This window comes from Pyrgilauda ruficollis, unplaced genomic scaffold (assembly GCF_017590135.1).
Source record: "Pyrgilauda ruficollis isolate IOZ18807 unplaced genomic scaffold, ASM1759013v1 scaffold3, whole genome shotgun sequence".
NCBI classification, from domain to species: domain Eukaryota; kingdom Metazoa; phylum Chordata; class Aves; order Passeriformes; family Passeridae; genus Pyrgilauda; species Pyrgilauda ruficollis.
Genome location: NW_024524377.1, coordinates 21,230,106 through 21,256,789, shown reverse-complemented (window position 1 = coordinate 21,256,789; position 26,684 = coordinate 21,230,106). Strand labels below are relative to the sequence as shown.

General features: G+C 38.4%; 1 protein-coding gene across 1 annotated transcript in view; it reads left to right on the top strand.

Annotated features, from left to right (window-relative positions):
- Positions 1-26,684, top strand: part of ZNF385B (zinc finger protein 385B) — a 155,593-nt gene that overhangs the window by 9,375 nt on the left and 119,534 nt on the right. The window contains exon 2 of the mRNA XM_041473180.1: positions 21,440-21,742. Coding sequence (XP_041329114.1) covers positions 21,442-21,742 — 301 coding nt within the window. The 5' untranslated portion in view covers positions 21,440-21,441. The remainder of the gene's footprint in view (positions 1-21,439; positions 21,743-26,684) is intronic.

Below are 26,684 nucleotides of genomic sequence, written 5' to 3'. Positions count from 1 at the left end.
TTTCAGAATTAGTAGTGAATATTAAAAACTTACTTGAGATTGCTTTGGATCTTTCAGGTTGCAAGAGTGTGGGCTGACTGCAAGCAGCCCTGTGGTCCCTGTCACTTCTGAGCATCCTCTCTACCTGCTCTTTGTTGTCCCCTCGGGCAGCTGGAATGCCTTAGCTTTGGTCTTTCCTTCAGCAGCTATATTTCTTGGCTCTTCTAATTTCTTGACCTCTCTGTTGGCTTGTTGAACATAGTATGTGTCCTAACTGTGTATTTGACCCATGCCTTCCCTCCTGATTGCAACCTAATGCAGCAGATTTCAAGAGTGGCCACCAGCTCACAGAGTTTCTTGGAATATCCCAGTAAAATATGAATCACCTTATGGATGGCACCCCATTTTTAATAAAAATTATTTTCCATTCAGTGAAGCCTGAAATAAAAGTTTAGTTTAGTAAATTCATGCACCCTTTTTTTTCTTTTTTATTTAATAGAAGAAAAGAAGAATGCCCTTTAAAAATAAAGCTCACTTGTCAAATTTGGGTAAAATTTAGAGTGCAAATAAAAACATTTGTTCTTCCTTTTTTTAAGGTATTTAGTGGGAAACCACAGTTGGGAAAATGGAGTGTAAGACTACTATATAAGCACTTGGCTATTGCTTGTTAAACATTGAGACTGATGAATATGTATATATATAATTTTAAAGAAATGTATATTGGCAATGATTACTCTGAGATACATTCTCTTGCATTTGATGAATTGCTTTAGTAGCTACAATTATTAGATCTCTGAAAAGAAGGTGAAGAAAGAATAGGAATTGAACATATATCTGCATATGTCTGTTCAATTAAAAATCTTTTAGAGAAAAAGCTCTTGGAATTACAGGATCATCCTTGTGCTCTGTTTTCATATGACCTCAGTGTAACAAGTTTCTCACCCACCAATGGATGCTCTAGGTGTCAGAGTAATATTATACTTATGTAAAAACCCTCTTGGGTTGTGGGATACATATTTCAGTTAACTTCTCTGCATCAGATTTACCTCTGTCCCTCCAAAGAAGAGCTTTTCTGACATGATGGCATTGACTAAGAAATCTGGTATCAGGAAATGGATTTTTATTTTTTTTTCTCAAATGAGTATTGCCTTATTGGTAAAGGAATTCTGTAAATAGCCTGAAGTGCTTGTACTGAAGTTTAAGGGCTAATTTAGATACATTTGTATCTAGTGTATGTAGAGATTTCTGGGGTTGTGAATTTCTGTCTTCAGAAGCATATCAGAAGTTGATACTAATTAGAAAAGGAGTTAAGTAAGTTTAAATACTGTATACAAGACTGCACTGCAATACGAGGCAGTATGATCTGTTATTAAAAGTGAAAAAAAAAAGGTGACTCAGGGTTTCATGGGGCTTCCCTGCTAGGAAATGAAATATTGATGTTTATCAGGTAGCAGTGCTCAGCTCTTAGAGAAAATACCAATCTGCTGGAATGGAAACATCTTTTAATATTTTACAATATATTATACATAGTATGGCCAATTTTGGAGTTGTCTGATATGCAGCAATGCAGAATTTTATGCTTAGCTGACTCTTTAATTAGCTCTCATTCTGTCTCACATGATTTATAGCTTCATGACTCCAATGTAAAAAGGATATATTGCTTAATGAAGCAGAAAGCTGTAGTGGGTTCACACCTCTGGCTGTTTAATGGTTTCCTGGAGGAAGGGGAATGGTTGTGCTGCAGAAGAAGCTGTAAGCATCTCCTCATTTCTTATGGCAAGGATGTAACAGTCCATGTTGCTGTGACTTACAGTTGTTTGCCTCCCTGTCACATACACAATTCATTAGAGTGAGGAGGGAATGCGGCTCTTCCATAAAGCATAAAAATAGCAGGTAAAGTAAAAAATGCAGATGTAATCTTTCTTGCTCAAACTGAGTTTAGTGCAGCTGTTTGACGTATTTGGAATCTTTTTCTTGATCCTGGAGAAATAATGTTTCAGTGTGATATAATTTCAGTAATGGACTGTAAAACCCTTAGTGGCCAACTGTTTTTCTTAGCTAAGGAATTTTGGGGAGGTGTTTTCCCAATGGCTACACTGACCATACAAATAAGTTTAGAAGAAAGAGGTGATTTTTGCTATATTACTCTTGCACCGTAAGTTTCTCTAGTTGTGCTTCTGTTAGTTTCACATATTTGTCTTTACAGCATCTTTGGTGTAGGAGCTCTAATTTTATTAATTCCAGTACTGTAAATTCAAATCAGTTAATTCTGGATTCTTAATAGTTCAAGTGGTCTAAGCATAGCTTCTGCAATGGAAGGGGGAAAAGAATCAGGGATATCAGAGAAATGAACTGCCTTCAGCCTTCTTTGGATCTGCAGAAACAATTTGGTTTCTATTTGGGGCACCAGCTTTCAGTAATTACTATGGGTAACCCTCTGAAATACAGAAGCAGAATAAAGCCCTGTTTTTTTTGTTTTACTGTGCAGCTGCATGGTGTTAAATAATTACCACCTTCTGCCAAGAGTACAGTAACGTTACAGGTATGTTTCTGGCACCGGTGTCTGATGCAAACAGATTTTTATTTATGAATCTGTTGTGATCTGTATCCATTTCATACGTGTTTCAGGAAGTGACCATTCCTTATTTAGCTTGTGGTCCTATCTCTTTGGTTCCACAAAGGCTAGAACCTTTCCTGGCTTGCATCTGAGGGCTGGGGTTTGCCCTTAGAGTTTTGCAGGTACCTCTCCCTTTCCTCATTCCCTTCTTCTTTCTCTCTTTCTTTACTTCTTATTTTTTCCCTCTTATGAAGTTTGGACTTGCTGCTATTAATCTGCTAGAACTGTGTGGCATCTTTTCAGTTTGTACATGAACTACTGAGTTGGTAGAAGAAGACAATTACTTCCTCCCATCATGGGAGATATGGTTTCTGACATAAATTCTGGGATTCTCACAGACAAATATTTTGCTATTGCCAAGTGTTTATTGATTAAATAAGGATTTGTAGAATTTACAAGTACTTCTTTCTAATATCTGGTTACTTTCTCGCATTCATAAAATTTCTTTCAGCATTTCTGGACTTAGTCTCTTCTGGAACCAGCACTCTTTGAGACAGCTGGTCCAGGAATTTTTAGCTATCTAGGGAAAAAATAACAACACTTCCCCTCTTTCCAGTCTCCTCTAAACACTTGCAAGTGGGCTGTACAAGTCATTGTTGCATTTGGCTTTTGGGCTCTCATGTTGTCCTTTTAAATGTCAGTGAAAGAGAAAATGTGCTTTGCTGTTTTACAATTGCAGTTTGTGCTTACTTCATGTTTGCAGTGAAACACAAATACAGTATTCAAGGAAATATGCAACTTCATGAGGTTCTGGTAGAGTTTGAGAAATTGGTGAAAAACAAAGATTACTGCTCTTGGAAGGCTAGATCAGTCCTCTGTATTTGGTAATTTGTTAGGTTATAATTTCAGAAGTGAATGTTAGAAGGTTTCCCTACACTTTGGAAGTTGTTGCAATTTCTGGGAAATCTCAAACAAGCTGTGGTTTCTGCTGGACCTTTCAAGGAGGCTGTTTTGTAATGTATAATGGGGATCTTGCTCAAAGTACAAGGAACATCACAAGGGCTATTTTCAGAGCAGAGTGAGGAGTATACATGGCATTCACTGAATAATCCTGGAGGCTTTTTAAAGGTTTTTGTGTCAGCGTGTGACTGTTTTAAACTAGAATTTTGGTGGTGGTGGTTCCTGATTCTCTGTGTGTGTGCGAGCTCACTCATCACTGCAAGGTAGGCTGAGGTCATCTACTGAGAGCAGCACTGCCTGTGGATGAGAAAGTGAACTTTGGCTTAGTTCATGACCTAAACTAGAAAGAGTTTTACTTAATCTGAAATACAAGCACCTGTGTGGAGGTATTTTAAGTAAACACATTTATATTTTTGCAAGTTAATAGCTACAGATGCTATTAAGATCATCCAGCACCTTAATTTTTCTTTGGCAATGTTTTATCCAATTCTGAGTTGTCCTGACTTAACTTCAAATATAATCAGTTCTATTTTACATAGTGGGTATGTTTTGTAGGGAGTTGGCATTTTTGTTGGTAAGAAATATAAATGTTGGTAAATATGTGACTATGAAATAGTGACACTGATAATACCTTTATGTACAAAGCTGTTTGCATACTTGCTGTCACCATGAGGTTATTACTGAACTATTCAACTGTTTTTATTCCCAACTCTGGCATTTTTTGAGGTACAGATCGATTGATATACTTGGCTCCAGACATGCATCTATAGTTGCATGCGTGGTCCCTCCTTTTCTAGGGACATGGTCACTGATACACCTGTGCAGAAGCATTTGTGAGATCAGAGCCTAAGCATATTACTGCTAAATGTAATTAGATGCTAGGCTCGCCCTGGAGCACAGCTGCTTCCAAGTGTCACTCAAGATTAACTGAAGAACAGGAATGATTAAGGACACTTTACCTACTGAATACTTGGAAAATCATTCTGAGGAAGCAGACTTTTAAAACTGATATCCAGGGACTGTGAGCCATTACTGAACATGTAATTCCTTACTGAAAAAAGAGTTTTAAAGTATTCCTCTTTTAAAAAGTAATTACTTTTTCTGTAAAATAATTTGATCAAAAAGTAGTATCTATATATTGGTGTATTGATTGTTTTGCTGCTGATTTTGCTGAGTGGTGGTGTTTGCTAATAAATCTTTCTTCTTTGTTTGTATAAGAAATTTGAAATAAGACTGTAAAAGGCAGGGTCAGTATGATCAAATCAAGTGTTTCTCAACTTGAATGAAATATTGTATTAAAATGGCAAATGATGGATGCCATACTGGCCCTGTTTAGGCTTGCTATGTTTTAGGAACCTTGGGATTAGTGTTTATCTGTCCCATAAAGGACACAAATCATTTAGATTAGAAGTAATCTGATTGTATTGAAGTACAAATTATAGCACAAAGGCCATTCAAGTGGGTTAAGTGACCAGGGTTGGTAAACACCATATGACTGCTGATTGGTCGATGAAAGAGTATTAACTGAAAGATAATGATGGATTTTAATCCAAATCTCTAAAGCGCAACAGCTGTAGTTCCCAAATGAGTTCACTCACTGACAGAGTTTTAGGACACTGATTTATTTGCTCCTATTTCTCTTGCACAACAATTACTTTGAAAAATTACTTATTTTTCCTGTATAGAATATAGCTATTCCACACAGCTTTCTTAGATTAGATTTCTCTTCTACTTTCAGTGAGTTCATTATGGTTTTTTTTAGCATTTTACATTGGAGAAATTGCAGTATTTTATCTCAGTGTTCTGCAATATGCTAGGGTAAATTGTTAGGGTGACTTGGTTTAGGAAATTCAGCTGACGTCCTTTTCTCTCATGTCTTTTATGAACATAGTATGAAATCTAGTTAAGTATTAAAAAAATAAAGGCAAACTGTTGTTCCATATGAACTGATTTCCAGAATGCTTACTGATGTTAATGCCTAATGCTTATCACTGACAATAAATTATGTGAGTTTGTGCAATTTTGTTTCAGAGTGTCTATATGTAATTTTTAAATGGAAAGTGCATAAAAATGACATTATGACATCCTAAGAATGAGAAGTGCCAGCTGTTTAGGACCACAATGTAACATTGTTTAGAATATGAAATGAAAAATGTAGGTAGACTGTATTTATTAATTACTTCAGTACCTATTTTGGGTTGTTGTTGCAATAAGAACTTTGGTGGAAAAGTTTCATATTCTCTCAAGTTTTCCCCTCAAATTTGTGCTTGCCCTGAAATAAACATGTCCATTAAAGGAATCAGAGGAATGTCTTCAAAAAGAAAGTAATTTAACTTTGTGGTTTTCCTGGTCCATCTGTCTATTTGCTATACGGTCAACAAGAGACCAGATCAAGTGGTACTTAATTATTGTTTACAGTCTAAATAGTCAGAAACATGAAAAATTGTTAAAGTTCTTCAGAATGATACTGTTTCATCTTGTCTGTCTCTGAATCTAAAAATATGCGTGATAAAACCATTCCTCTATTGTTATTCAGGATTTATTTAGATAATCTAGATATGCCAGGAGCAGGCATTAGATCAGCCTGTGTACTGTCCCTACAGTTACAGTTTGTTTTGAGAGCAAAAATGGAGTCATTAGTAACTAAGACATGTTTTGTCCTTTTGATGTAGACATGCCTAGTGCTATAAATGGTGTAAGTAGGTATGGAACTTTTCCTTTGGGTTCACAGTATAGTTCAAAATGCAGTTAGGAAAACTGCCTGGTAAAGAAGCTAAGTCCTTTATATCCATTCCTTCGTAAGAATATTTTGGGATATCTCTGAACTCTAGTTGCTTTCCTAGAGAAAATCTACTGCTATGGCAGATGAGTCTGTTTCTGCTGACAGTTCAGCTGGGCTTTCTTCATTCATTTGTTAGCTAAGAACTGATAAATACTTAAAAATAATAATGTGGCATTTAACTGACAATTTGGCCTGATGATTGAATTTGCCATTTTGCATAAGTTGAATTAATTACAATAGCTGTGGACTCTCACTTAATTGACATACCTAATGTAGCATAATTAAATAAGAATTTGTTTTGTATATTGTTTAGAAGTATTTTCTAAAATGATCTAGTGATTCCTAACCTTCCTGCTTTTCAGGGATAAGGGAGCATTAATGCTGCAGTTGCCAAACTGATGAGTGTCCATCTAGGAAACTGATTTAATTAACACTCGTGATGATTTCAGACTGACATGGCTGCAGAGAAGAGGTCTGGCCAGGGAAAAAGAGATCCTGTCTTGTTATGGAGAGACTTCCTTAGTCTTGGAAAATAAAGGAATTATATTATCATAGAGTGTTTTGGATTTGGAGGGACCTTAAAGGTCATTAAGTTCCAATTCCCTGCTGCAGACAGGGACACCTTCCCCCAGATCAAGATGCTCAGAGCCCCATCTGACCTGGCCTTGAACACTTCCAGGGACAGGGCATCCATAGATTCTCTGGGCAACCTGTGCCAGGGCCTCACTACTCTCATAGTGAAGTAGTTTAGATTACTTATAATCTAAACTGTCCTCTTCTAGTCTAAAGTCATTACCCCTTGTCCTGTCACTACATGCCCTTGTAAAAATGGGGAACACAGGGGAACACAGGGGAAGACAAAACACTTGTCTTCTGATGGCTTTATGGACTGAACTAGCAGGGAAAGAGAAATTAAACCAACAGCCAGGGTTGACCCAAAATCAGTGCCTGGACTGTATAACCAAATACATGCCTGATTGTTCAGGGTTTGTCCTGGAGGAAGCACATGAGAACTAGAATTTAGGTTTGGTTTTGGTTTTTTTAAGTCTTATATTTCTTACAGTGATAAAGCACAGCGTCAGTCCAGACCCTGATCAAGTGCATGGCTGAGACAAGATAAATGCTCCTGCCTAAGCATTGTCAGCTCTGAACATTCAAAAATCGTTTCAGATCTAGAAGAAAATTGAAATTGGTTTCTTTTTAATTCCCTTCTAGTTTTTGAGCCTTTAGGGTTCATGTTTTCAGTCAGCTCTGCCGGGATTAGAAGGATATTTAAAAAGCTAGAGTTCCTGGGGATTTTTGACTGCATGACCCAGGCTTAAGAAAAATGCCTAATACTGCAAGATATAATTCTGAGAGCTAGCTGCCCTGAATTTGTGAGTGGAGTGTCATAAGCAGAGGTGACATCAGATTGATAACTTGGATTTTACTAAGTGAACCTTTCCAAATGTTTCATGTTCCAAAACTTCATGCTTGTGATGTCAACACAGGAGGCATATTCAGCCTGATGGGTCTTTTAAGGCAGTAAGTGTGTTTAAAACTGTCTTTAACAGAAATTGTGTTCAGTTATCAGCAATTCAGAAAAGGACAACTTGAGCACAGATCAACTTGGTAAACCAGTGTGAGAGAGAAAGATCTTAATTAATTGGAGGACTTAATAAAAATTTTTTATCACAAGGATGTTTTGTGTTACAAAGTCAGATGTCTGCACATTGAAAAAATAATGGGTTTTTAAAAATTTATTTGTTAATAAAATGTTGAGGAAATTTAAAACGACCAAATGTCTCCAGGGAATGTGACAGCTTGGACAAGGGAGAGAGCTACTGAAATAAGGCATAAAAGTCAGCTTTACTGCAATCTTAAAGTTGCAAAGGGCTTTGAAAAGTGAATAACTGGAGAGAAATTTCTCCTGAGAATAAAATGGGCTTCTGAAAGATAACTTGAGCTCAAAATGCTTAAGTAAAAGCTTCTTGTTGTGCACCTCAGCATTTCCTAGTGTAAAAAATATACATTCTGCTCATGCTTGCATCTTCCTGGGGGTTATATTTATTCAGAGGAGATTAATGGCGAATTTTGTGTGTGACTGCCATCATCAGAAGTTTATCCCTTTGTAAAATGACTTTTTTTACTTTTTAGGGGAGCAGTATGCATGAATTTCTGTGAAGACTTCAAACAGATAGTTGTAAAATGACAGGTGGAATGATGTTTATATCCCTGAGCAGGTGCCAGCCTTGTATTCTATGCAGGATGGCAGCACAAGACTGACTGTGACTTGTATAATTTGATGACAGATCATTTTGTCTTAAATAACTGGTATTGTGTTTTAAATGCATTTATGATTACCTGGCCATTTCATAAAGTCATGTGTTCTACTGAGAGCTGCACTAGGATGCATGGATTAGTGAACTCTGCAGTAGAGGAAGCAATCTAGGGTGATTTAAAAGAGCTGACAGTTCTACAAACATTTGAAGAAGGGTAAGTAAACATGCTTAAGGAGCTTGGAAAAACTACCTTGTTGCCCCTCATTGCCTCTGGCTGCATGTCCTGTAGTTTTCCAGATTTTTTTTTTTTTCTTAGATAGTCCCTGCTATTTCTCAGCAGCTAAGCTGTCCTTTGCAGTTGACTGATGTATTCTGTTCCTCTGCCCTTTGTGGTCTGAGTGCTGGAGGAGGTGATGCACTTGTGCTGGGCTGGAGGAAACTTCCTGGAGCATTTGCTCCAGGCCTCCTGGAGGATCTCTGCAGGTGCAGCCATGGGGGCTGTAGTGCTGGGGACAGTGTAGGGCCCCTGCAGAGACCTTTGCAACCCCTCTCCCTCATTACTGTGCAGAACAGACCTTCATGATCTCTCTCCTTTGTGTCCTGTTCTTCTGATGTTAATAATTTAAAGGCCATTTGTCCATATTTTGAAATTTTACTTCTTAAGGGTTCAGCTTAAACAATACTTGTTTTTCATCCAGGTAGACAATGATGAAATCTTTATATTTGTGCAAGGATTAATTCCCTGCCTGGGAAAGGTTTTCATGTACCTGGTTATTTAAAAAGATTGGAAAAAAGCTTCTGTGGATATATTTTTCTATTTTCTCTGCTTGCTTTAGATATTTATCGATGTACAAAAATAAATTCAATTAGATAATTTAAATAGAATGCATAGAATTATTCTGATCTATTTTGAGTTCCTAATAGTTGGTATTGGGGAAATGGCTGTATTAGCCATCTATAAATGGATATGACACATGAAGTGAGTTTATGCTGGTTGTGAAGCAGGCAGAAGATATCATACTAGTTCTGCTTTTTAATTGCATTTTCTTTCTTCTATGTATATATAATATGTCAGTGCATGAGCAGGAGGATAAGACTACAGAGAGGGTAGGAAAAAAATTTGAACTGGGCAAGAATTTATGGAGGACCAGCAATCAAAATAATAAGAGTATAATTTTGTAAATGATCACAAGAAAAGGAGGCAGAAAAAACATCCTGATGGCAAGAAAGAAAATTCCTAAAATTTCTTTCAGGGCAAGGCAAACTGTAAGTTCTGCAGAATTACTTCTTGGTCTCAGGTTCCCTCTGATCTTGTGGGCCATATGTGCCTTTTGCCACTGATCACAGCGAGAATCCTTAGCTGCTCCCAGGTCAGTAGGTGGAACCAGCAGAACATTGTAACTTGTTCTTAATTTACTGTGTGTCTTCTGCAGTGCAACTTACTCTTATTTTATTGGGCAGTTAGAAAGCTACAACGTCCTGATTTGTCTGATCTAAAATAAACTTGAACTAATCTAGTAGGTCTCAACAAATCTTCTGAACTTGACAGCAGATGGCACATGCTTTTTATTTAGCCCTGCATATACTATCTTGGTGGGTGGTAACTGCCTTAGGACAAAATCAGCATCCCACCAGTCACCATCTGGGATGGCAGATGATATGTGGGACTGTCATGAATAAGCATTCTGATGTTTGTAAATGTCTGAAGGAAGACACTGCTTGTTAACGTGGCAGTTGGTATGCAGTCACCTCCGTGAGAAGCACACTTTGTGCAGTAATCAGCAAAAGATGAATTGTGTGCCTTGGGTTCGTCTCTGCAATATGGGTGGGTGTAAGTTGACTATTCCATAATTTGTTCATTTTGATGGCAAACTTGAATGGCTCTTATCTTGACAGACCTTTAGTCTTTGTCACTGCTCTTGTGCTAAAAATTTTATACTTTTTCGTACTGTGTCAGCAGTAATATTTAGATGCCTCATACTGCATCATAACTGATGCTGATAATGAACACAAATGCATGGTATGAAATGTGCCCTTGCTTTGACAGTGTACTCTGTGTTGGTGGGGAAATGGAGGGGACGGTTTGGAGAAAAAGGTGTGAAATTGCTTGCAAAAAACACCCCATAGTTTTGTTCCAGATGCAGGAATGGAAATGCACATCTTCTGGCCCTCCTCTACTATGGGTGATGAGAGATGGGGACAACTGAGCTGGATCAGAAGCCAATTTTATTGAGAAAATGAAGAGTTTATACAGGATTCTATTTTTGGCAACAATTTCTCATTGGTTGCACATTCTTCATTACATCAGTTACCTGGTAATCATTACAAAATTTCACAACATATCTTTTGGTCACTTCTACACCCGGGAGCAGTTATCTGCGTCTGTCTCTCCCATGGTTTCTGCCTGATTAGGCCTGAGAAATCAGGCTCCTTTATCAGTTCCATTGTACCTCTGTCTCACTCTCCACTCTCTACTCCCTTGTCCCCCGAGCAAGATGCACACACAGACATGTGAACCATGAGGATATCCACAGGCTACTTGCCTCATCTTCTCTGTTCCTGGCTCTATGCACTAAGCCCCTTTCCTGAACAGAAGTGTTTTGAGAAATGTTTTTCAGATCTGGTATTTCGGAGGGGCTGCTTATCATTTATGTGACAGGTTCCTTATGCAGAGTATTTTAGACAGTAAAGCTGGCCTTGTGGGAAACTCTGAGTTGTATCAAGTACAAACATTTTCAAAAGATTCTGTGCATCTATCATGCAGCTTGATTTTTACTGCAGTCACAACATCCATTTTGGTTTGTGTTAATGTTTAACTTACACTTAGCTGGTCTATGTACCAGCTGAAGTAGGTCTCATAGAATGAGAATGGTTTGGGTTGGAAGGGACCTTAAAGACCATCCAGCTCCAACTCCCTACCATGGACAGGGGCACTTTCCACGAGGCAGGGTTGCTCAGGGCCTCATCCAACCTGATCTTCAACACTACCAGGGATGGGGCAGCCACAGCTTCTCTGGGCAATCTGTTCCAATGTTTCACCACCCTCAGAGCAAAGAAATTCTTTCTATTATGTAATCTAGACCTACTCTCTTTAAGTTTGAAGCCATTACCTCTTGTCCTGTCACTCGATAACCTTGTGACAAATCCCTCTCCAGCTCTCTCACGGCCTTTTCAGCTGCTGGAAGGTGCTCTAAGGTCTTCCTGGAGCCTTCTCTTCTCCAGGCCGAACAACCCCAACTCTCTCAGCCTCTCATCATCGGAGAGGTGTTTCAGTTTTCTAGTCATCATTTTGACCCTCCTGTGGACTTTCTCCAGCAGGTCTAATGCCCCTTTTTTGTTGGGGTCTACAGAGCTCTTTGAAACAACCGTTTAAGGAAGTGATGTCTACTTTAGCAATTCAAATAGCTGACTTGACTATTATTTTTTTCAGTGCCTCCTGAATACTTCGTATAGAATACATACAGGAGTGCAGGGTTTGAAAAGTTTATGCAGGTGCACAGTTTGTGGTAATTGGGAGTGGGGCTGTGGCTGAATCTCAGCCCCAATGGGCTGCAGCTGTGAAAAGAAGAGGAGCAGCACTGACAGCAATGAGCCATGGAGTGCCCAGGTGCACTGACCAACCACCAAAGGGAACAGAGGGCACACAGGTGCCATGCATCAACAATGAGGGGCACACAGGTGCCATGCATTAATGATGATGGTAGAAAAGGTTGTGCTGAAGAATAAGAAAGAGCAGATTCTTGCAGCCTTCTGAAGTGATATGGTGTTACTCTGTATGGGCAGATGCTTGAAGCCTTCTGATGTGGTATGGTGTTACTCTTTTGGGCAAATGCTTAAAGCCTTCTGAAATTGATGAGATGATCATCTATGGTGATAGTTATATTTTGTGTATTGTGGCCATCTCAACTGTGACATATGCTGTAACAATTTTATCCAGTTCAGTGGTTCTGGAATTGCCATTGGACCTTTGGTGTGAAGGTTTTATGGTAGAGGAATATATTGCCTGAGTGTCTTCATGATTTTTTTGACTAAGTATCATATGCAAATAGTATACTGATTTTATACAAATGAATAACAAAAAGGAAGAAGCCCAAACAATCTGCCACATGAATTCTTAATTTAGGTACTACCTTTGGTTTAAAATGTAAAAGTTAGGGTCCAAAATTTTATAAAACCAGTTTAGATTAAAGCAGTAATATGGTTCCACTGGCTGGGAAGCACAGAAATGAGGAGTGTCTGCCAAAATAGCAAAAGGCTGGCTCTTCATTTTTTTTGAATGGAGGTGCATTTTTCAGTGTGGAATAAGGTTTTCAGAATGGATTTTGCAAGCAACAGTCACTTAAAGCCTGAGGTGACTGGCAGCTCGAGTTTAGGAAAGGTCTGTGCATGGGAAGGCAGAATTAGGGAGTGGCTGTATCTTCAACTTCACCAGACATCTCTGAGTTTAGTGGTGGCACAAAATACACTTAGTTGTGGTTCCTTTAAATGGGGAGAAGGACAAGCCAAGGGTTAAGTTCAGGTCAATGCAAACTTTCAGCCTAGGTGATCCAATCTTCTTATGGTCTGTCACTATGAGCAGGGTGATATTCTTATAACTTGATCATAAAACTTAAATAATTAATAAGATAAAGCGGGTGTGGTATCCCTTTATACTATAAGGCAACATTGGTTTTGATATTTTTTCAGTTCCAAAAGAGAATCAGTTGTTTACAAAGCCAATGACAGGATCTTATGAATGAGCACTTTAGGACTGACATTCACTGCCACTGATCATGCTTGCAGTTTCTGTTCTTTGTGTTCCCAGTGCTTCCAGTCAAACTGATAGATCTCAATCTCACATTTTTTTCTGAATGTGGTGTTGTTCTTTGTTCATGCCCAGCTATTATTTTCACACAATCATCAAAGCTCTTGTGTCCAAGAGTGCTTTCACAGCATTACCAGCCTTTATCCAGAATTAATGATTTCCAGTACAACTTGTATTCAGCTCCTAGCATTGTCAGACTTGAGAACAAGACAGCCATCTACTAGGCCTGACTTTCTGTTGTGGCTTCCTTTTATGCTGAGATGAATTCTTGATATTTTTAAGAAGGTAGGAAATTATTTTTACTTCCTGAGACCAAAGATTTGATTTACTCTTCAAATGTGATTATGCTCAAGCAAGATAAAGATAAAACAGCCAGGTACAAATACTCTGTAGAAACCTCAGATTATGTCAGCAGGTTTTCGTCTTTAGTTTTGCAAGTTTATGCCATGAACAGCTTTTTTTAGAAATAAAATAGCTGCTTCACTAGAAGTACCTTACATCTTGAATCAGTTGTCCAAACAGTTAAAACCCATGTGTTTTGCAGTTGGCTTTATGTTATCTTAAGCTTCTTGAATGTATAAAAATAATGTGTTCTTTAAAAAAAACCCTATTTTCTGTGGTCCTTTTATTGTTGAACACAGGTTCAAACTATATCCTGTACAGGATTTTCCCTTTATAGGTTTGTGTTCAACTCTTTCAAGTTGTAAAATCTGATGGAGATACATTTAATTAATATTGTGTTATTCAATGTTTTTCTAGGGAGAAATACAAGGAGTCCTTTGGTTTAAATAATACTTGGATCCAATACTTTGAAAGTTACAAGTAAAAATCCTAACCTAGCAGCTTTGTACAAAATTCTTAGAGGCAATATCATTCAATTTATTTATTAAATTTGTAATTTATAAGACAGTTCACTGGTCTCAAGAAAGCAGATTATGAAAATGGGCAAAACTGAAAATATACATAAGAAAACACACTCTGCTAGTTTCTACTTGGAAAAATTTAGCTTTTTTTAAATTGAGGATTTGTTAAAATAACTTGTAATTTTCATGTTCAACCTATTAAAGTATCCTATTTTTAAAACTTTTTTTTATTTTTTGCTTTTCTTTGTTGTTATTTTTTTCCCCTGTATGTTGGCATTTGGGCATGTTTTATGTTTTAATCCTGCTCATATCCAAGAAAGAGCTAATATAAGTCTCTCTATTTTTGTGGTTTGTTTTTTTTCTTATTCCTGGGTGTTGCTTTACAAATACGGTATATTTGGGATTTAGGTCTTTAATAGGAAACTAGAGTTCCTGGATGAAATAGGATCAGATCCAGACAATCAGTGATGGTTGGTATGAAATGGACTTTTTTTTTTATGAGGACACAAAAACACAGACTGGACCATGGAGTACCTGATGGAATTTGTTGCAGACATCATACCAGGGATAGCACTGTGGATATTGGGATCATTATAAGGACTTGTTCAAAAGATTTGTTATAGAGAAAGGCTACTCAGCTCCCTTAGCTTTTTCCTGGAAGGTCTACTCTCTCTCATAGGTTTCTGCATGTGGTAGGGGAGGGCAAATGTCTAAAATGACATCTAAACCATGTGTTGGACACGTTGGGCATCTAAGTATTCTTCTGTAATTAGCTAAGATTGCTTAGAGTGCAAGTTAACTGAAGGTAAGCAGTGCTTTAATGACACACTGCTGAGCAGAAGGCACCAACTTGTCAAATGGTTCATCAAGCAAAATCATATTATGATAATTCTGTAGAACTATCTGTTTGTCTTGAAGCATAGTCCAGGATAGCTGTCTGGACTCCAAACTTGGTTAGCCTGCTTGGCAGCAGTCTGATGTGTTATGTCAGGTGAGGATATATCTCTTTGGCAAATAAACTGATGTGTAAATAGATTTGTGTTAATGCAAAGAGGGCCAGAAATGTGTAAGTATGGGCACTATAGAGGAGAGGATCAACTTTACAATCAGAGCTAACTACAGATACTGGCACAAGCAACAGCAGTCACTGATAACCTCAGCTGAGAGTCATTTCATTTATTCCAGTTTAGCTGAGCTCACAGTCTAGTGCAGCAGGTCAAATTTTATGTTTCCTTAACATGGAAAATTTCAAGTCTAGTAAAGCCAAGCAAAACACTAGCTACTCGAATGCTTCCAGTTTTCTGAATTACCTTGTGCCAAACAGCTAATGTTTGTGTTGTGAAACAACCATCTGTTTTTATAGTTTGAAGAGAATCTCCTTCAAATGTTAAGTGTTCTAAAATGTGCTAGTGAAGGGGCTGTCAGCCATTTGTCATCATTCAAAACTTTTCATGCACAGTGAAAGCAAGCTGAGTTTCTATTCCTCTATTTATTGATAAACTAGCATCAAAATTAAAACTAAATTACTTAGCCCAGTTTGGTCTGTATACTGTGACCAATTGTCTTAAGAAATAAAAATGTTTACTTTTCTGAACATCCAATTTTTACTGTGACTTGGAATAAAAACATTCCATGTATTTTTTAAGCAGAGATGAAAGACATAACCAAGAGCTGATCAGATATGGATGGATGGATAATAAATTATTTGACAGGTGGAGATGTTGCAGAATGTGATGCCTCCTTGAGGAATTTCAGAACAAGATGAGGATTAAACATGGCAGTTCTCTGTTTGGGTTTGTAGTGAAAGAAAGAGGAACACATCTTCGGAAACCAAACAGGTCCCTTAAACATATGGGGGATTTTTCAAGGCTGGCTTCAAAAGAGTCTCTAGTGCTTTTTTTAACTCTGTAGGATACTGTGCACAAGGCACTATGCATATGCTGTTCACCACAGTATCCCAAAAGAACTTGTTGCCCAGATGGTGCAAACCATATGCCTCTTGATAGTTTATCTGTGTTTGGGAAATACTCTCTCAAAATACAAGAAAGGTCATAAGACTTGTAAAAAACAGCTCTAATGAATTTCTTTTAAATAATGCTCTGGAAGTATTCAAAGTTGGTTTGTGTATTTTTGGGGGTTGGGTTTTTTGTCTTTTGGGAGATGTGTGTAAATGTTTTATGGAGAGATGAGGAAGTAGGGAATCACAGTTGCTCAGTGAGACCACAGCTCTTAAGGCATGCATGCAGACTTCACTAGTTCAATGCATAGATAGTTTTTCTCCATTGGAGATGCTCAAGGGGACTACAACACAAGGCTGGTCCTGTGTCTCTCTCCTCCAGCTTCTCCCAGCTGTCTGAATGAACCTTTTTGGAAATGTAACAATACAGAAAGCCAGTTAATTTTGGTTTTTGTTCCCGTGTCTTCAGCAACTCATTTGATTATTTCCAGAGGCTAAAGGAGAAAATTTTCTTTGCCCATATGTAAGGTTTTAAAATACGTTTTCTTTTTTGCTTACCTGGCACAGATCCATAGAAGAAAGGCAGTCTAATTACATTTCCAGCACAGTGGTTCTTTGAAGTATGAACTAATTAGGAATGGGCATTGCAAAAGTTTAGACCAGCACTCAGAAAAAGAATGCATCATGTAACCATCACTAATTCATTAGGATAACCAAAGCTTATTTCCTTTGAGTAAAGATTTGCACATTCTCACCTACAGCACTGTACTATATATAATACTTCTTTGTAGCTCCTCTGAAAGCACAACTCTGTTTAAAAGTAAATTAGCCAGCCAAATTGAAAGGCTAATTGCCTTGAGCTTCAAGTACAAAGGATATCCACACTTAGATTTCTTTACCAGCTGCAAGAGGCTGAGGGAGATGTGTTTTCAGAAATCATAACAGGATATCTCATTACACTTCAGAATTTTAATGTGGTGTCATAAATCACTAACTTATTCTTGCTCCAGTATTGTTTGCAGAATCCATTGAGATAGATCAGTTCTGTGTACTGGGGAGGAAACGTGATGGAGGGACAATCCTGTTTAGTCTGGTAACAGTTTATGTCAAATATCTGAAAAGGTCTTATACTTTACATTGCTTCCTCTTATGATTTTGATCAGAAGAAAAATTAGTGTATCTGGTTTGATTCATAACTTGTTTTTGCAAGAGAAAGACTGATGGGGCACACAATCTCTTTACAGACTTAACATTTCTCTGGATCATTTCAGCTGGATATATGGATGCTCTTCTGTGTTTCCTGCTTTGTTTTTCTTGTTTTCCCATTCTCCCCTTTCAATTTTTAATTGAGTCTAATCCTCACTGAGTAAATACAGTGACAACCTTTGCAATGTGTATGTCCAGTGTCATTCACAGAATCACGTCCTTTTTGTATAGATAATTTTAGTTTGTGGATATTGTTATGTGTCAGCTGCTGCTAAGTCTTGGCTTACACTGTGCTGTATTAAGGTTATATACAACTAGGAGCTTGCAGGATTGATCTAATGTATTTTCTCCATATGATAATTCCCAACACTTCTGCCTTTTAATGAATTCTTCTTCTTACTCTTAAACCAACTTCTAAATACTTCACAAACCTACCTATAACAATAACTCTAAATTAATTTTTGGTTTCACAGAATGTAATGGTTGTGTATCTTCTCTTTATTCTCAGCTCACTGACTGTAGTCTCAAGTAGCTGCTTCTGTTACGTGGTAATGTTATTGAGCTATGTGTAAACCTGAGGAATGAAATGGCTCTGTTTCATATTTGACTCCTGGTGGGTGAGAACAAGTACCACCCAGAACTCTTCAAAACCTATCTGCAGGAATAGGCTCTTCCTGAAAGAAAAAAAAAAACGCTTGTCGGATGCGTGCTGGCATAAATTTGAGTGATTAAAAAGTTTAGAGAATAAGAACAAAGAAGTTGGTTTGGATTGTGGGGTTTTTTTCTATTACAAATTAATGTGTATGTACATGTTTCTTTCATAAAGGTTTAAAGCATTCAGATAGATAGCCTTCTAAAGAAAGGTTAGCTTGTATAAGATAAACCTCATTCATGGTGACATTCTGCACTGACTCAATGCAGAATTGTACTTGTTCTGGATGTTCTAGAACCAGGACATTTCAAAGATGTGTTTTTCCAACCTGAACTTTAAAGAAGAAAGCAAGGAGATGAAATTTTGAAAACAATGGAAATTTTCCTTGCGTGTAATAACCGTTTTAGTTTTTGAACAAATACATACACTGCAAGATGTGCTCATTTATGGTAAAATCTGTATTACTGTGTGAAAAATGGCCATATTTTAAAATTTCAGTGCACATTTGCCACCAACATTTTCTTTTTTAAAACCCTAGAAGAGACTAAACAAAGCTTTTCAAACACAAATGATTTGCTTTACCAAATGTTCAGATCTCCAAATCCCAGGAGGGTGAGGGCTGGGATTTCTGTAAGGAACAAGCAGATTTCTGAGGCTTGACATGGTCTTGTCTCTGGCTGCATATACAGGTTCTCTCCAGGGTTGGACTGGTCAGTATGCTGCTGCAAGCCCTCCTATGCTCAATGTAGGCATTTTCTCAGAAGTGATTTGCATCTGCTGCTCCCATCAGTTGTTGGGAGGTCATGGCTGCTTACAATCAGGCCACTTTTTAATTTAGATGCAGAGCTTAAGGCAACAAAGGTTGTTTTAAAATTTCAGCTTGTGGTTTTTAATTCTTAAATTAGTAGCAAGAGATTGCTTCAAGGACTCATTTGTCCTGTGTATGCAACTTTGTATTAAAAGTGAATTTATGTTTTTGGTTTTTTTTTCGTTAAAACAAGAGTGTACCTTGGCAGTGATTTCTTTTTATTTGTTTGAAGGTTAATTTTCATTCTGTACTGGCAGCTGGGATGCCTAAGGGTGCAGGTGCAGCATGAGACTCCTTGCTGTGCTCAATTGTTCTTTCTGGGTGCGTCCATATTTATAAATACTTTTGGTGATGTCAGGACTGCACTTTTGAGGCAAATGTTCTGATTTTCCCCACGTACCCTGCTTTGTGCCATAATTGAGCAGTCTCAGACTTCACCAAGGTTTTGTTCCTTTGGAGGAAAGGAAGCAGAGACATGCAGCCCAGGAGTTTGTGTCTTGTGCTGCAGTGCTAATGCAGTACCAGCCCAGTGCTTTCCAAAATAGCCCTCCTTGGGAAGGCTTTGGTACTCTTACAGGCAGCTCCATCAGTCTTCCTTCTGCTCCATGCACCTTCCTAAGGCAGATGTTTGCCTCTGCCAATTTTAAAGGTATCCAAACCAACTGAACTTCATGAAGATTTTACAGATGATTGAAATAATTGCTGAATGATATTTTGGTTTATTTTCTGTCTGCAACCAAACGTATGAGATTTCTGACAGGCCAGGAGTTTTAAACTGTAACATATTTTATTCTGCAATGGTTTGTATGTACAACTTGTGAAAGAATTTTTGTTTCAGAACATTTTACTTCAGAGAACAAAAGCTGCAACAGTGATGTTGAAATAAAAAATTATGGAAAACAAAGGGACTAGGGGAGGTTATTTATTGTTTGAAATACTTTGACAAATAACAAATACGGGAGCTCTAAGGAGATTAAATTTTCAGATGAAAATGTTATCTTAGCCCAGCTGAGTCAAGGATCTTGGTTGCTTGCCTTGAAATATGAGACTTACACTTAAATGATTTAGTGTGACAGTCTCTAGCCCAGGTTTTCAGGATCACCAGTGTTTTGTTTTTAAATTAATTAGGTACCTGTGTGCTATGACTATTTTTAATAATCAGTTTTATTTTTATTTGATGTGAGTTATACCTTTATGTATCGTTAATATTGTTTGTTTGATAACAGAACTGTCATCTATAAGAAACAAAGACATGAAGTCTATTTACCATACTTGATCAGTGAGTTGTACTTGAGAAGGAATCTGTGCCAGCACTAAAATGTTAAGCATGGGTTATGAATGTGATGAAATACTCTATCCTACCGTATAAATGACTGTTTCTGAAGCTTTTTCTGTGTACACCCCTGTGCCAGAGAACAGAACAGACTTTCTCTTGGTAATAAACTTAACTGGATTATGAGAGGGGTACTCTAGTGTTACTTGTGAATGCTGCACTCTTCTGGGGAGGATTACTGCCACTTTTGGTTTTAATGTCTTTCAGTGCTCCTGCCTAACAGAGTGGTAGGTGTACACAAAATTCTGTGCTGCTCTGGTTCCCAGGCTGGAAAAGAGACCTTGTGTTTGAAGTCTTTTGCTTTTGAAACCTCAGCACAGGTGCAGTTTTGCCTGGAAAGAGCTGCTTTTGTGCACTGCTCTCTGAGCCAGCCTTTGGCCATCCAGAGTATTTGGGTGGTGGGGGATAAGAATAAACAACAATTTGTGTAGCTAAGAAAACAGAATTATTTTCTATATGAGTTACCTTAGACCCCCCCCATTTCTTCTCTGCTGGTTTAGCACCATAACTTAAATGAAATATTGGCTTTTCCCCTATATAGATATAAAACTGTACTTTGTGCAGCCTGATGAAGTTTTTAATTCTCTAGGGCAAGTTAATATTTCAGGCTCTTGGCTTGTTGTTCAGGGACTGTCATTTACCATGATTTTGTGTAGTTTGCACAAAACTGATGTTTAGCTGACTTTCCTCTGTACAGTAGTTTGAGTTGTGAAGGTACTGATGGGCTAATACAGATAACATACAATCTTTGTATGAAGCTGAAGATTTGGAAGTATGTGAAAGTGGAAAGGTTTCATTAGTCTCTTTTGAGCAGTCTGCTGTCTTCCAGTGTTTCCATAGCATTTTTTGTTGGCATCCTTTTTGTTGAATAATTGTATTTGAAGCAGTGGGCACTGCTATAGTCACTGGAAAATGAAAAGTTCTGGAAACACTAAAAGTGTTTAGTAAAGGCAGAGGAAATGTATTTGAAAATAATCTTAACCTTTGCTACAGATGCAATAATAAACCTGCTTTAAAATAGAGAGCTTGCTTAACAAAATAATGAGTTGTTGCAAGTTGCTGTGCACAGACTATGATACATTGCCAGCTTAGTATTTCTGAGCTCTGTGGTGTGGCACAAACGCTTTTATTTCTATATTAAGCAATGCCTCTGCCGTTTGGAACCTTATTTGTTAGAACTGGTTGCTGGGTCATGCATTACAGCATTTCAAAAAAGAAAATGCAGTTTTAATAGTAAGGTTGCTCTCTAGTAACAATTTTGTCTCTTTTCTTTGTAGGTATGAAGCGTCCATTAAGTCCTGACCACATCGTTGAAGATGGGATTATGAATCAACCAGCTGTTCTACGGGCCTTTGAAGAAAAAGGACTGAGGAATGACAGACAGGATTACCAATTAAGCAAAGAAAAAAAGAAGATACTGTTTTCCTTCTGTGAAGTGTGCAATATACAGCTGAACTCTGCAGCCCAAGCTCAAGTTCATTACAACGGGAAGTCTCACTTGAAAAGAGTGAAGCAGCTAAACAATGGAAAACTCCCTACAAGTACAGCTCCTGGCACTTTGTTTGCAAGTACAAGCACAGGTATGTAATTGAGATGTTGGATTTTGGTCAAGAATTCTGAGGAAGCTTTTAAGCCCTACCTTCCCCACTCAACCATTAAACTTAATATATAGGTTAATACTAGTAGTTAATAATATTTTGCCATGTTCAGAATTATTGGTGTATTTCTTTTCCTGTGAAGCCAGGCAGTATTGAGGCAATATTCAATTTATTCCAGGCAATATTTCATTATATGTTGGACCTTGAGATACGGTCTATTTAAAAGCAACTCTTGTGGATCCAAACACTTACACATTTTGCCATCTGCTTTTGTTTCCAAAAGAAAGTTCTGGAGGGATGCTACATGCACAGGAGAAACTTTTAAATGAAATCTAGTAGTGGAAGGATGGAGGAGGAGGGCTGGAATTTACAGGCCTGGCCCTTTCATTCTTTCTGCTTTCAGCCCTCTGGGTTTTAACCATTCATCCATAGAACCTGTTTAGGTTGGAAAGGACTTCTAAGCAAGAAGAATTTCAAAGTAAGACTTTTTACTTACTAGGAAAAACAAAAGTCTTGGGCAAAACGTATCTAGCATGCATGATGTAAAGATACAAAGGACATACTATGCCCTTCTGTTTTTTGGGGGGAGTTTGTTTCTTTTTATTTTAGTGTTAGACTCAGTTCATAGCTACTTGAGAAAAACCTAACAGATCTCGAATCTTCATACAAGAAGCTTTCCTAATTGTAGTATTTGTTTTTATTTGCTACATTAAGACATTGGCTTTGGTTTCTTTTATTTTGTTTTGTATAGAAACAGGCAAGCTGCATTGAAAGGTTTTGCATTTTCTTTCTTCTGGTTTTGTTTCTTGTTAACTGAATTTTAGTTGTTTTGAAGTCTTTGGTACTGTTCTGTTTGATTTAGAACTAAGCAGTGTGAGAGTATCACTTGTGTAAGGCCTGTGATTCAAAAGATGAAATTCCTATTGAATGACATCTAAATTCGTTAATTGCAAGCATTTTTAAAATAACTGAATATCTGTGAGACATTATGATTGATTTAAGATTCCTCTGTGTGGACCTACAATGCAAACGTATGAAACCACTTTCTATTTTTGTTGCTTTTTGTTATCTGAACCCCTTGATCTGATGCCTTTGCTGTCATTCCTGGGGATCACAGCTGATGCTCTGGCACCATCACTCAAAGAATGCTCCGATGCTCAGAATACAATTATGTTTGCTGGAGCACATGCTTTGGAGTTACTGCATAGCTTGGGAGTCAAAGTTCATGTTTCTTTGTTCACCGATCTCTATATTAGACTATTAGTTGTGTACTAGTTACGCTGGTCTATCTGGTGCATGTTGAAATAAGCATTCTTTTTTCTTGGCTGAGGGATATTGTGTTCATAGCATTTAAAAGAAAGAAACGCCTTACAATAGACAATTTATTACTACTGTGATGACATAAACAATTCAATATACTCCACAGAACCAGTGGGAGAACAAGACTTACTGAGATGTAGTTCTCAAAGAACATTTTCCAAAAATAGCTAGAAATTAATTTTCTTATAAATTGACATTATCCAGGCTCAGTTTTAATCCATGTCCTCTGGAGTGTTATTACCTCTTATAATGGAGGTCTTCCTTTCCTCTTTCTTCAGCTAACATTGTAAACAGAGCTTATTGTGCAGATGGTAAGAGAGCAATTATATTAATCTCACCTCACCAGTGAATAGACTTTATTCCACATGCAAAGGAAGCAAATAGCCCTCTCATACTTCACTGTTACAGCTGCACCTTTCTAACCAAGCACCTAGTGAACAGTTCAGCACACCTTAGAATACTTCCTGCAAAAGTTCCATCCAGTGTCAGCTTGGAGTTTTCCTCTGTGTTCAAAAGATAAATGTGAAATCAGTAATATTCCCACTGGAAAATGAGGTGACTGTAAAATACACGTGACTGTAAATTTTCAGTTCAGAAACCAGAATTACAGACCTGCCAGAGCTGTCTTGATTCTTTGTGACAGAATTGATGGATCACTGACTCCAGCTCTCCCTGACACTTGGTGGACTTGGTTATAAATAGAGATGAGACATATTTTCATATTCATTCTCTTTTGTGGTCCTCTCTGAGACAGGTGGCCCTCAGTTGTTAGCAAATGTCCTTTTAATTTTTGACTTCTACTGTGGTTTACGGCTATAAGCTCAAATTTGTTGCTCTTAACTTGCTGGTAATGATCCTTGTTTTACTGCTGTTGGAATGTTTAAGATTTGATACCTGGGATTCCAGGTCCTGGCAAGAATACCTTTAATTGTATAGATGAAGAGCTTTTATACATTTAAAGTCTAAATATAATTTTAGAGATGAGTTTAATGTTACTTCTTTGTATTTAGAGTAAGGGTGCAATTGTCATAGGATTTAAAATATATTTAGCAACAAATTTTTCTAAGAAGTTTCCTCTATTTCTAGTTAATATTGTCTTGCCAGTTATTGATATATACAAGTTCTTTTGCTGTTATACCTCTACCTGCAATTTAAATTCCTTCCTAGCAAGTAAACTAAAATAGAAAATAAATATTTAAGAGCTGTTTTTATTTATATTGTCACAATCAAGAAATGAATGGGTTACATTAGGTGACTTTGGTGATTTCATCCACCCATTGAACTCCTTTTATTTACATTGGTGTTGAAAGCTGGGAAAAAGGAGTATTCTACTTGGAAAATACATTGCACGTGGGGAGTCTTCCCTATGGCCTATGTTAGTGCTTTTTTATTACCAGCCATGCCCACGAGGTCTATTAGTGCAGTTCCAGTGCTGCCCCTCCCGGGGCCATCCCGACCCTTGTGCCAGGCATACAGACGTACAGACACACTCGTACAGACAGCCTGCTGTCAGCAGGACGTAAATGAACTCTCATGAAAGTAAGAAAGTGCGTGTTTGCTTCGCAGCTTAAGTTGGAAATGATTTCATGTACTTCCTACGAAGAAAACGGAAAATAAAGGGTGGTTTCCTGCAGCCTTGGGGAGATGTATTTGGAGTGAGCCTGTAGAAAGCTTCCCAGTGAGCGGGCCTTGCTGGAGCCTGCAGCAGATCCCAGCTGTTCTGGGTACCTGGAATCCGCCTGCACGGGCGGAGCGCCCGCTGCTCACGGGGCCCGACCAGAAGTGAGAGCAGGGCAGGAGCTTGGCTTCAAGCGTGCTCGCCTCCTCTGCGCTGCCAGCGAGCTAAGGCGTATTGCCTGCCTGATTTGTGTTTGCTGGGCCGGGCGGGGGCGATGCTGGGCGGCGGGAGCCGGGCTGCTCGGCTGCCATCCCACGCGATGGCGCTGCAGCCCGGGCCGTGCCGAGCCCAGCCGAGCCGCGCGGGCAGCATCCCGGCCCGCGGGAGAATGCGGGCTGCTCCCAGCGCCGGCGGGGGCATTCCCGGCACGCTGCCTTCTGTCCCTCCCGCTGCTTCCTCGGAGGTGACAGCGGCTTTGCTCCAGGAATTCTCACTGCTTCCTCCATGGGGTGGTATCTGCTGGTGAGTCTCCTGGTTCTCTCTCCTTTCCCCCATGTTAACGTGGGAACAGCTGGTGTAGTTTTAAGGAAGTGTACTAGAAATGCCTGTCGAAGTCCACATTTTACAGATCTCTGGAAACGTGTAGGGAAGTTTCGTTTTTGTTACAGAAGATGTCCAGATTTATAAGTGGGCAAAGAAGAATCCCTTTTTCCTGAGTCCTAGGCTGTTTTAAAGAGCACAAGTGTTCTAGGGCACTCATGAATGCCCATGTGATCTTCCTGCAGGTCTGGCTGGAGGTGTGATTGGCATGTCAGGATTCAGTGTATCCTGGCAGCAGCTCTGCCTTCTTGTTCTTGAAATCTCTGACCTTTTGTGACAGTTTTGGAGATGCTGTAGGACCCTATACCATGACTCTTTGTAAGGAGCAGTGCTGCAAGTTGTTGTGTTAACACTGCAATACTGAGGAAATAATCACAGGTTGATTTCCTGAGGCGTTATAAACACACAGATTTGTGATCTGGTTGGCAGCAATGACAGCCAGGGATTTGTTAATTGAGCAAAATAAATACGTAAATTACTAGACTTCTGTTGCGTTTGACACTTAAATCAGGTCACAAAAAGGGCCTAGTAGTGGTAGTGGAAGGGTGAAGGTAAAGCAGCAGTTTTGGGCATGGGAGTAGAACAGGGGAGTAGGGACAAGGCAGGGCTTCTTCCACTTTTGGCAACAGAGATGAGAGCTTCTTTGTCTCTTTGTGCAGTGCCATATAAATTTGTAAGTCTAGTCAACCTATCAAGTTAATGGAGGCAGGGAGGCTTACAATTAAAGAGCTCAGATTATTCTTGATAGGATCCATGGACTATGATCCATATTAGTTTTCAAAAAAAAAAATAGAGATAGAAAGTGTGAATAGTATCTTCAGCCAAAAAATTAAAGAGACTATTGATAGACATGGAGAAATTATGCTGAAAATATTCCAGATAGCCTTAGATCAGACCAGTGATGGTTGGTTACAACAGAATGAATCTGCAGTACACTGCTCTCATTTCAGTGGAGTTTTTCCTTGGTTTTTGTTAGAAGAATCTAAACCTAAATGCAGGTTTTTGTATGTAGGGTTTAATCTTAATACGGGTCAAGACTGGCTTTCTGACATGTACCTTAGTTGCCATCTGAGACTGCTTTGTGCCAACATAGTGAAGTACAGAACTTTTGCTTACTTCAAGCCTCTTCATCTAGGTCCTCAATTCCTTCTCAAGGTTTGTCTTTCATTAATCTAAAAAAAGACAAGGATAATCTGATTTTTATTGCAGAAGATCTTAAAGAATTATTCTAGCAAGTACTCAGAGGAATGCAAAGCAGCAACTAAAAGTATCTTTAAAAAGTTTGTGACCTGAGTCCTATTAAATGATTGCATGCATGGCTATGGAATTAGTACACAAGTCTGTAGAGAGCACTGTGAGCTTACTCTGTGAGCTTACTCTTTTTTT